This window comes from Chiloscyllium plagiosum, chromosome 21 (assembly GCF_004010195.1).
Source record: "Chiloscyllium plagiosum isolate BGI_BamShark_2017 chromosome 21, ASM401019v2, whole genome shotgun sequence".
In the NCBI taxonomy this organism is placed as follows: domain Eukaryota; kingdom Metazoa; phylum Chordata; class Chondrichthyes; order Orectolobiformes; family Hemiscylliidae; genus Chiloscyllium; species Chiloscyllium plagiosum.
In genome coordinates this window covers 16,741,106-16,753,645 of record NC_057730.1, presented here as the reverse complement: position 1 = coordinate 16,753,645, position 12,540 = coordinate 16,741,106, and the positions used below count along the sequence as shown (strand labels likewise).

The following is a 12,540-nucleotide window of genomic DNA, read 5'->3' as shown; positions in this document are numbered from 1 at the left end:
TTTTGACTCCGTCCTGTGAAATGGAGTTCAGCTTACTACTTTGTGATTCTGAGGCAAGACTGCCACCAGTGAGCTGCAGCTGACAAATTCTTGGACTCGAATGATTATACTGCTGAATTGAAGTAGGCTGCAGTAGACCATTTTACATTATCTGTGGGGTGCTATTTGGTCATCCTCAGAGCTTTGCTCAATGATTTGCACACTGTTAGTAATTAGCAATTATAATTGCAACTTGGAAAATCATTGACCTCATCACTTACAAACTGATTGTGATTTCTGAATGATTTTGCTATTTTACGTGAGCAATTGATTGGAATTGCTGGGATAGCTAAGGAGAACTTGTGGGCGGCACGGTGGCACAGTGGTTAGCACTGTTGCCTCACAGCGCTAGAGACCCGGGTTCAATTCCCGCCTCAGGCAACTGACTGTGTGGAGTTTGCACATTCTCCCCGTGTCTGCGTGGGTTTCTTCCGGGTGCTCCAGTTTCCTCCCACAATCCAAAAAATGTGCAGGTTAGGCGAATTGGCCATGCTAAATTGCCTGTAGTGTTAGGTGAAGGGGTAAATGTAGGGAATGGGTCTGGGTGGGTTACGCTTCAGTGGGTTGGTGTGGACTTGTTGGACCGAAGGGCCAGTTTCCACACTGTAAGTAATCTAATCTAAACTTTTTGACTTGTGCAAGGAAGAATACAGGCAGTCTTCATTTAACATGCCCTGTATAGTGTTGTTTAATTTTCTAAAGTCATTGTTATTTTGGCCTGAAAACTTGTTCAGCATTGTAAAATTTATTTAAATGTCATTTATGGTATCTGACCTGATTGGTGACACTTTGGCACAAGCTGTCTGACTTGAGGCTGCTATCAGTGCCTGGTCTTGTGACTTGCGACCATGCCACACTGCTGGTCAACCTGCCACTAATCACCAACCATGCTGCAGTTGGCACCAGTAGCATGATGCCATGATCCCACCCCAAAGACTGTCACTGTTGCCTGAATCCACCTGAACAGACCAGAGTAGACCATTCCCCTAACCCAGCCTTCTGATAATGGCCAGAACTGCTGGGTCGCAACATCCAAAGCCAGTGAATAAAGAAGGGGAGCTACTGTACTCCATTCTGGATGAGAGTGGCCATCCCACTTCAACCATCCGTGAGACTAGACAAAATCCAGTGGTCTATTTGACAATGCTATCTATCCTAATGGCTGTGAAACATGACCTGCCACAGGAGTCAGGCATTCCAGCGTCCATGCCAGAAAGAGAGGAAGAAAATGGCACCAAGCCCATCCACAGCAAAGCAATGAGGAGAATGACTGACTGGCAAAGCCCTACCACCAGCCAAAAGGAATAGCCCCTTTGAATGGGGCCCAAGCACACTCCAGAAGTGGTGGCATTCAACAGGGAGAGATGCCACAATCCCCCAAAAAGACACCACTAGGCAATGTCTGTGACACGACCAGTAATGAACAATGACCTCAGCAGGCAGCCTGGAACCTGTTGAGCAAAGGCCTTCCAGTGCAGATCTTAGGAAGCAATGCCTTATGCTCCACTCTCAGGATATATTACCGGAGATATTATACACAGAAGGTTATACTTGCATACAATATTTTAATATTTGTTTTAACTTAGTTTATTTAATCATGTAGGAATTTTACCATTTAAAGTATAATATTTGAACATGCAGGGTACAAGTAAAAAATTGTAATGCTTTTGTTTCAGCTAAGGCAGGTTGTACAGAACCTAACTCCAGTTTTAATCATTGCACTTAACGTTAAGATTTTCAAGAACACTGCCACAACTTTGAGTGAAGATTTGATGGGATTTTAAATCTAGTGTATTCGGGTGAGCGATTAGGAGACACCTAATTAAAGGATAATGGAAGTGTGGAATATACTCAAAGGAAAAATCAGTAGATGCTACCTTGATTATAAATTGGATATTTTTGCAAGGTCAGAGGATAAATGATTTTGGAGGCAATTCAGGTAGCTGGGGTTGAAATACAGATCAGTCATGATTTCATCAAATGGTGGAAGAGGCTCGAGGATCTGAATGAACTTTTTACTCAAGTTTTCAAAAGTATTTCTGTTCTCATTTTATTTGCTGCAGGAATTGCTGCCTCCTAGTGTTTAACAACTGGGATACTTTGAAACTTTTCATCGTGAAGAAAATATTAAATTGCATTTCAATGATTGTTGCACGTGGTGTAAAAGGACTATACGTTTCTGGCTCACTGAAAATCATACCACAGTTTTACTTGTAATTGGTCAACCTTTGTATCAGCCTTTATGTCTTTTGTGTGTCACGTATCCATTGAATTTTTTTGTTAACTTATTTGTTCGGGAAAAAGGGACAGTATTACAGATGGCCTTGTAATGAATTGCCCCTAAATAACAGGAGGTCAGTAAACAGTAATGGTGTGGTTGGAATTTAGTGAATTGAGTATTGATGTGAATTTGTCTGTGTATTAAAGCCATGAATGGTGCTAGGAAAGCTTTCATTGTGTTGATGTAACTTATAATTATAGAGCCGCAAAACATTAAACAGAAGATCCTGCCCTGTCTGAGTGCTGTAGTCTGTTATTTGTCATCGAAGGATATGAAGTTAAAACCCATTATTGGGTTTGTGGGTGCATGTGCTCCACAATTCTAAACCTCAAAAAATTGCAGGGTTGGTATGCATCTGAAATTAATCAAGTATATTTAATCCAGGTGTGTGCTCTGAAGCTTTTGATTGTAAATTCATTTATTGCAATAAAGAAACTTCTATTTGGCAGATCTTGTATTGCAATGATCGGGTCTGTATCTCTGCCGGAAGGTTCAGGTTCAAGTTTCACTTTGAGATACAATGACCGCTGAGGTGTGTCATCACATGCCCAAACAGTTAGATTTTAAAATTAATTTGCCTTTATATGCGGTAACTTTAGCACCTACCACAGCCCCCATACCGACCCTTTCCCACAATGTTCTCAACAGCCGAGTAGAACTAATGCAATGTAGGAAACGTGGCAACCAAATGATATGCAGCAATACCTTTCAAACAGCAATGAAATAATTTGCTTTAGTAATGTTGGTTGATAGACCCGTGTTGGCTCGGGCATGTGGAAATAATGCGTCTCTTTAAATAGTGTCTTTTTCATAAACTTGAGGCAGTCAGGGCTTCTGTTCAATAGCTTATGTTGAACTCTGCACAGTGCTACTCCAAAACTGTGGGATACTGTGGAGTGTATCACTGTTGTATTTGTTAATTTCTGCAGCTCCCTAATGAAAACCTCAGGTCTGCCAATTATATTGCATTGATTTCTTGCCTTAGTTAGAAAGGGGAACTATTATTGTCATTTTAGGACACAAATGCATCCATGCTTTATGTATAAAAGTTGACCATTATTTGACCCCTGCAGTTTGTATCCTAATGGTGTCACTTAGACTGGACTTTTGTTCTTTGTTTTTAGCGGAACGACCTTGTCTTGGATGCCGAGAACTGGTGTTTCGGAACTTGTCCAAAATTTTGCCGGCCGTTAGTCGCGACATGACTGATTGGGTTCCTGCAACACGTGTTAAAGCATCACAGCTTCTGATTGTGTTGCTGCTCCATGCTGAAGATCACCTCACACAGCACATGGAGCTGCTCCTGAGTACCATGTATCGATCATGTTCTGATGAAGAGACGCTTGTGGTTCAGAACGTATGTAGCTGTTGTCTTTTGCTTTCCTATATGAACAATATTTCACTAATATTTATATCATAGATTTAACATGAATAGCAACATGATTAACATGATTAGATGGGGTAGGAGGGAAAACAGTTTTACATCAATGGTTAGGTCTTCTGATGCACTGCTTGAGAGGATTATGGATATACATTCAATTAAAGGCTTTTAATGGAAAATTGGACAAATATTTTGAAGAAAATAAAGCATGTACATGGTAAAAGAAAGAGGTGGATATTGGGATGAAATGAGTTATTGTTTTGAAACAGTCAGTGCAAGTTTAATGTGGTTAAGCCGCCTGTGGGTATATTATTCTATATAATTAATCAGCATAAAGGTAAAGTTGTCATAGTCCCATTGGACCATAGGATTGCTTTCTCTCATTAGAGAGAGAGACAATTGGTGGTGACTTTAACCTGAGGATCATGACACCTCAGTTGAGGGGTGAGGTTGAGAAAGCAGGACCTTCATGGTGACTTGAAGCTGGTGTGGGAATTGGACCCATGCTGTTGGTAACACTCTGCATCACAAATCAGCAATCCAGCCAGTTGAACTAATCAACAAGAGTACCTTGAAAATATCTTACATACAGTGTCTCAGAGGAAAATGTTTTTAACAAAATTTGGCATTGAATCAAGTTTTGAAGTGTGTCATAATTTAAGAGGTGGAAAAGTTTAGGAATGGAATTCCACAGCTCAGAGCCAAGAGCATAACTGCCAACGGTAGAACAAAGAAAATCATGGGTACAGTTCTCAAACCTTGTTTTCACTGTATGATATCAGTTGAGGCATTAACATGACAATTTAATTGCTGAACAATCTGCAATTTATGTTTGACTGTTCCTTTTATTTTGAAAACTGTTGTCTTTTATTAGCATTTGCAACTTAATGTTTTCTGCCTTCTTAAAGGGTAACTTTTAGTACTGCAGAGTTTGTTTTCTCTAGGATGACAAACAAACACGATATCCAGTAACTGTCAAGCTTTAATTTGACACTACATTTTAAAATGCTTCTACTGGTCTTTTTAAAAGTAATCAATGTTGGTAATAAATGCTAGTCTAACCCAGTAGCCATAAGTGGTACCAGATGTAAACATTTTGTTTTCCAAGAGCAGTTTCCCAATCACAAGAAAATAGAGTCATAGAGATGTACAGCACTGCAACAGACCCTTCGATCCAACACATCCATGCCAACCAGATATCCCAACCCAATCTAGTCCCATCTGCCAGCACCCGGTCCATATCCCTCTAAGCCCTTCCTGTTCATATACCCATCCACTGCCTTTTAATGTTGCAATTGTATACCAGCGTCCACCATTTCCACTGGCAGCTCATTCCATACACACACCACCCTTTGTGAAAAGTTGCTCCTTAGGTCTCTTTTATATCTTTCTCCTCTCACCCTATACCTATGCCCTCTAGTTCTGGACTTCCCCACCCCAGGGAAAAGACTTTGTCTATTTATCCTATCCATGCCCCTCACAATTTTGTAAACCTCTATAAGGTCACCCCACAGCCTCTGGCGCTCCGGGAAAACAGCCCCAGCCTTTTCAGCCTCTGCCTATAGCTCCAATCACAAAGACGATGTCACATCAAATGCCTGGTTCATTTCCAACTTGTTATTGCTCGAGCAACAGAGGAGGATAATTCTTCAAATTTAACCAGGAAAGGTTTTTGTATAGAAATGCTTCTGACATAAAGAGGGAATCATTGTAACCTCATTCATGACAGGCCTTTAATTTGATGTCTTTTTTTTTACACACGCAGACCGTTTTGCATTGCCATGTTTGCAATCTGTTACCTGCTGAACTAATCTGCATTATATTGTTCGTACTTCTCTGTTATTGTAAATTTGGTTTTTCCGGTAGTTTTCAAGGGGATGAACCCACCTAAATTCATTGGTTAAGCTTTTTTGCAAGGACTTAAAGCGTGTTATTGAAAAGTTTTTTTTTTGCTAAATGCTTCATTTTAAGGGGCATTTATTCTCACATTGCTACGGTTTCAAATTAGATGCATTAACAGAGGTAGGGCTGTTCAAAACTTATTTGAATATTGTTACAAAGAAATGGGAAGGAACTATGTTCACACATTCAAAATAATTTCACTTGAAGGAGTAGCATCTCTTTTCTGTGCTGGCCATTTTGAATAACACAACAGATGTTGAATAGGTAGTTAGATTGATTAAAGGTTTTGTTCTGTTTTAATTTTTAAAGCAGCAAAATATTGTTTGTTTTTTTTGGAACATAAGTAACTGTGGCTTTCATCTCCTTAAGGGTAACTTTTTTATATTTTTGAGAATTGTGCAATTCACTGTGAATCACAAATGCAATTTAACGTCTGTACACACACTGGAAAAGATGTTTTGATTTGAAGGAGTGATGACCATATTAGAAATAAATTTTTATTTATTTCTTGGGTGAAATTGATTTTTTTTTGGCCTTCTCAAAGCAAAATAGAGGAAATTCTACACTGCTGTCACCAGCCTCGACAATTAACAATAGTTGATTAACTATGTAGATGTGTTTTTGGACTGCAGTCTACTACTCCTAACATCTTGCATTATATACTGTTATCAATTTGTAATCTAATTTTTATGAAATATTAAAGATAAATAGGATATTTTTAAATTCATTCATGAGATGTGGGCATGCTGGCTGATCCACCATTTATTGTCCATCACTAGTTGTCTTTCAGAACATGGTAAGGCTGCCTTCTATAACTCCTGAAGTCCATTTTGAGTAGATAGCCCCATAGTGCTGTTGGGGAAAGAGTTCCAGGATCTTGATCCAGCGACCGTGAAAGAAGGACTACATATTTCCAAGTCAAGATAGTGAAGTCTTTGGAGGGGAACTTGCAGATGGTGGTGTTCCCATGTATGTGCTGCCCTCATCCTTCTAGATGGTAGTTTTGTAATGATACTGTCACTTAAGAGGTTATTATCCTTTTTTATTTTTTAAAGAGAGGTTGTAAGGCAGAGGTGACAAACTGGCCACTGACTTAATAAACAACTTATGAGGCCTTAGTTTTTTTTTTAAAGTTGGAACAATGGAAGCAGCCTGAATGCATGTGGCCAGCTCTCTCACATCCAGATTTTTGGATTTTGTTTTTTTTCAATAACAACAGTAGCTATTGGGGTCTCCAAAGAGTTGGAAGCTTTAGCGAATGATTCCGAGCTGCTACTTGCTCTGAAATTTCTCTTGATTTTTCTTCCTCCTGGATTTGAGAAATGCACGTAATAATCTGTGTCAGAATTTGCCTTCTTGCCAAGGGGTGTTTTCATGGAATGTTACGATTAATTTGTAATAGGTCCCGTTGCTATTTTCAGTTGGGTTTTTTTTCCCCAAAAATTCAGTTATTCTAAGTTCCTCTTTTGTTTGTATTGTAACTATAGTGTTTAAATTACCTGTGTTTTGCTTAACGTCAAGTAGTTTGACCAGTCGCAGTGCATCTGGCACACGACACTTCACATCTAACTTTAAATTAAGAAAATAAGCTACTTTCTTAAAATATTTGGAGGGGGTCTGGTCCATAACAGTGTTCATAAGTTTTGAATTGCTGCAGTGCATATTGTAAATGGTATACACTGCTGCTCCTGAGCGTATGTAACCCCATGGAATATTGATAGTGGAGGATTGAGCAATGGTAATGATGCTGAATGTCAAGGGTAGTAATTGAGTTCTATCTTGTTGGAGATGGCCATTAGCTAGCAGTTGTATGATGTAATTGTTATTTGTCACTTGATAGCACAAGTTGGATATTGTCCAGGTCTTGCTGCATTCGAACAAGGACATCATCAGTATTTGAGGAGTTGTGAATAAAGTCATCGTCATATAGCACGGAAGCAGACCCTTCAGTCCAACCTGTGCCAACCAGATCGCTCAATCTTACCTCGTCCCATTTACCAGCATTTGGCCCATATCCCCCTCAACCCTTCCTATTCAAGTACCCATCCAGGTGTCTTTTATATATTGTAATTGTACCTACCTCCATCACTTCGTCTGGCATCTCGTACCATATATGCACAATCCTTTATGTGATGGTCCTTTAGAAATCTTTTCCCCCTTTCACCTTAAACCTATGCTGTCTGGTTTTGATCCCCACCCTTGACTATTCACCACCCTATCCATACCCCTCATGATTTTATAAACCTTTGTAAGGTCATCCCTAAGCCTGTGACACTCCAGGAATAAAGCCCCAGTCTATTCAGCCTCTCCGTACAATTCAAACTCTCCAGTCCTGGCAACGTTCTTGTAAATCTTTTCTGCAATCTCTTAAGTTTAACAACATCCTTCCTATAGAAGGCCGACCAGAATTGTATGTGATATTCCAAAAGTGGCTGCTATCGAAGGAACAAAAGAGAAATATGATAGAAGAACAGACCCTTTGGCCTTCCAAGCCTGTGCCGATCATCATGTCCTTACTAAACTAAAAAAAAAATCAAATCTTCTGCCCTTATTTGGCCCATATCCCTCATTTTCCTCCCAATTCATGTAACCATCCAGATGCCTCTTAAATGTCACCAACCTATCTGCTTCCAAAGCCTTTTCTGGTAGTGCGTTCCAGGCTTCTACCACTGTCTACATGAAAAACTTCTCTTGCACATCTCCCTTAAACTTTCTTCCTCTCACCTTGAACCTATGCCCCCTTGTAATTGAAATTTCAACCCTGGGAAAAAGCCTCTGACTATCTACACTACCTATGTCTCTCATAATTTTGTAGACCTCTATCAGTCACAGTCTTTCCAGTGAAAACAATCCTAATCTTTTTAACCTTTGCTCATAGCCAATGCTCTGAAGACCAGGCAACATCCTGGTGAACCTTCTCAGCACTCTTTCCAAAGCTTCCACATCCTTCTGATAGTGTGGTGACCAATATTGCATACAGTACTTCAGGTGCAACTGGACAAGAGTTTCATACCGCTGCAACATGGTTTGCCAACTCTCGACTCCATACCCCAGCCAATGAAGGCAAGCATGCCATTTGCCTTCTTAATCACCTTAGCGAGCTGTGGACCTGCATGCCCAGATCCATCTGGAAGTCAATGTTCCTCAGGGTTCTGCCATTTACAGTGTAATGCACACCTAAATTTGATCCTCCAAAACGCATCACCTCACATTTGTCTGAATTAACCTTCATTTCTGTGCCCAAGTTGCCAATCTATCCATATCCTGTTGTATTCTTTCACAATCGCCAGCACTATCAGCAACTCCACAAATCTTTGTGTCATCTGCAAACTTAATAATCAGACCACCTAGATTTTCCTCCAAATACTTTATATATACTACAAACAACAGAGGACCTAAGATATATCCCTGTGGAACACCACTAGTTACTGGTCTCCATTCTGAAAAGCACCTTGCCACTGCTACCGTCTGTCTTCTGTGACCAAGCCAGTTATGTATTCATCTAGCCAGCCCACCCCAAATCCCATTTGGTTTTAGTTTTTGTACCAATCTGCCACATGGGACTTTATCAAATGCCTTCCTAAAGTCCATATAAACTACATCCACACACAGACAGCCCTTCTCTCATCGATTATCTTTGTCACCTCTTCAAAAAATTCAAAGCCATGCTGTCTGTCACTAATTAGCCCATTTTTTTCCAAATGTGCATATATCTTGTCCCTCAGTATCTTCTCCAAGAGCTTCCCCACCACAGACATCAGGCTCACCTTCCCGTAATTTCCTGGATTATCCCTGCTTCCTTTCTTAAACAAAAGATCAACACTGGCGAATTTCCAGTCCTGTGGAACCTTGGCTGGGTTAAAGGGGATGCGAAGATATGCCCCAGCTTTTATTTCCCTTATCTCTTGCAGTAATATCTTGTACAGCTGCAACATAACATCCCAACTCATATACTCAGTGCACTGACCAATGAAGGCAAGCGTGCCAAATGCTACCTTCACCACCCTGTCTACCTGTGACTTCACTTTCAAGGAATAATGTACCCGTGCCCCTCAGTCTTTTTGTTTAGCAACACTTCTCAGGACCGTAACATTAACTGTATAAGTCCTGCCATGATTTGCCTTACCAAAATGCAACACTTCACATTTATCTAAATTAAACTGCATCTACCACTCACTGGCCATAGGCATTTGTAAATAATTTTATGACATTTGCAGTTTGTTTTAAGAAAATTGAATAATTTTCAAGAATGTACTTCAAATACATCAGGTGGTTGGATAAAGGTTTCCAGTTCCAAGCTTTGACTTCTTAACACTTCTGTCATTTCAGTCTGTAAAGGCAGCAGAACTGATTGGAACATTTGTGGATCCCGAGGTCTTTTTGAAATTGATTCTGACAGCACTCAAGAAATCAGCCTGTACTGCTCACCTGATGGTTCTTAGTGCAGTCATTAAAGGTACCTCAAAACAAGTGCTGCATCCACATCTGCTGAGAATTGGAGAGACACTGGCTCTTCCTGACATATGCCAAGTATCCCAAAAGGTAAATGTTAATAAAAGTTGAGGTTTGTTATCTAAAATCTTGCATTGTATTTTTCTTTAGTTTCATTTCTTTTCCAACAAAAGCAAAACCTTGTAGATATTGCAGATCAGAAATGAAAGTGGAAGATACTTTAAATGCCCAGGAGATCAGGGAGCATTTGTCGTGAGAAAAACAGAGCTAACCTTTTGGGTCAGTAATCTTGTATCAGAACTGAAAAACTGAAATGTTGTGGTCTTGAAACAAGTATAGAGGGCAAGGGCGAAATATAAAGTCAGCACGTTACTGATTCTGCTGTTTTCAGCTCCCCCAGATATTTTTTTAAAATTTCTTTTCTAGTCCCATTACCATATGACCATGGAAATGTTACAGCACACGAAATGGCATTCAGCCCATCATATGTGTGCTGGCGAATAAACTAGGAACACATCTTTAGCACTTTGCCTGGAGCCTTGCAAGTTAGAATGCTTTAGGTGCAGATCCAAGTTCCTTTTAAAGGAGCTGCGGGTCTCTTGTATTTCACCTTATTGCAGAGCTTTGCTAGTTATTCTTCCTTCCTCTGACAGCAACCCTCCCACCCCCACCACCGCAACTCCCCACCTTCCTGTCTCAATTCTTGTGTATATGTTACACATCTAACTTTTGAATTTTCTCTATCCATGGGTCTCAATATGTAATGTGATTTCTATCCATGGATCATTTCTGACCCCCTGAGTATTTAGAATATTTTCTGTTTTTCCTCTTTTTATCTTTTATAACTTACATTTTTCATATAAGCAAAAGAGAAACTGAGTAAACATGGAAGTGAGACCTTTTGTTGTTCTGTTGTCTGTCATATGATGGAAGCATGTATGATGTGTTTTTGACTTTGACTGGGTGAAGACAATTATTTTTTGGTAAGGAAACCTGACCAACTTGTATGAGATAACAATGCAGTTTTGTCTCGATCACCTTAAACATTACAATAAAGAAGCAGAGTACAGAAACAGGAAATTCTAGAAATACTCAGCTGTAATGGCAGCATTTGTGGAGAGAAAGATAGTTAAGGCTTTGAATCCTTGACATTTGATCAGAACAAAAGAAGGGGGATTGGTGAACAGAAAAGCAGTACAATATTGAAACTGTAATTTAGTTGTTGCATGTTTCTCTGTTTATTTATTGATGCTAGCAGTACCAGATGTAGATTGGATTAGATTAGATTAGATTCCTGCCAGTGTGGAAACAGGCCCTTCGGCCCAACAAGTCCACACCGATCCTCTGAAGAGTAACCCGCCCAGACCCATTTCCCTCTGACTAATGTACCTAACACTCTGGGCAATTCAGCATGGCCGATTCACCTGACCTGAATCTCTTTGGACTGTGGGAGGAAACCGGAGCACCCGGAGGAAACCCACACAGACACAGGGAGAATGTGTAAACTCCACACAGACAGTCACCCGAGGCTGGAATCGAACCTGGGACTCTGGTGCTGTGAGGCGGCACTGCTAACCACTGAGCCACTGTTAATGATGATATATACAGGTTAGTGCTATGCATGGTTGGTACAAAAACTATCACTTATCTGTTGGTTATTAGAAGGTGGAATGGTAAAGACAAAATAATATTCCAAACAGTAGGCAGTTAGAGTCGTAGAATCTCACTGCATGGAAACAAACCTTCAGTCCAACTCATCTGCGTCAGCCAAACATCCCAGTCTGATTTAGTCCCATTTGCCAGTTTTTGGCCCATATCCCACGAAACCATTCCAATTTATATACCCATCCAGATACCTTTTAAATGTTATAATTGTACCATCTCCACCGTTTCGTCTGGCAGCTTATTCTGTACACGCACCACCCTCTGCGTGAAAATGTTGTACCTTAGATCCCATTTAAATCTTTTCCCCTCTCACCTTAAATCTATGCCCTCTCTAGTTTTTGACTACCTTGCCTGAGGAAAAAGACATTGGGTATTCACCCAATCTGTGCCCCTCGTGATTTTATAAATCACGATAAGGTCACCTTTCAGCATCTGACGCTCCAGGGAAAATAGCCCCAGTCTATTCAGTCGATGTTGAGAAGACCAAATCGGGAGCAAAGAGTACAGTAGCTGACATGTGGAAGTGCATGGACCTAACAAGTGAACCGCAGGTGGTGGGGTCTGTTTGTAGGTGACAGAAATGGCAGAGGATAATGGAATGTTTGCGGAGGTTGGTGGGGTGGAAGGTGAGGTTCTGTCCTTGTTGCGGTTGGAGGGGAGGGGGTTGCAGGGCAGAGATGCAGGAGGTGGAGGAGATGCACTGGAGGGCATCATTGACCCATGGGAGGGGAAACCTGTGCCCACATCTTCCCCTTTACCTCCGTCCAAAGCTTCAAAGGAGCCTTCCACATCTGTCAGAGATTTACCTGCACTTCGACAC

General features: G+C 40.6%; 1 protein-coding gene across 2 annotated transcripts in view; it reads left to right on the top strand.

Annotated features, from left to right (window-relative positions):
• The window catches only part of LOC122560575 (dynein axonemal assembly factor 5-like), a 114,993-nt gene that overhangs the window by 55,948 nt on the left and 46,505 nt on the right, over nt 1–12,540 (top strand). For both annotated transcript variants that reach the window (XM_043711344.1, XM_043711346.1), the window contains exons 5-6: nt 3,445–3,677; nt 9,933–10,145. In XM_043711344.1, the coding sequence (XP_043567279.1) occupies nt 3,445–3,677; nt 9,933–10,145 (446 nt within the window). The remainder of the gene's footprint in view (nt 1–3,444; nt 3,678–9,932; nt 10,146–12,540) is intronic.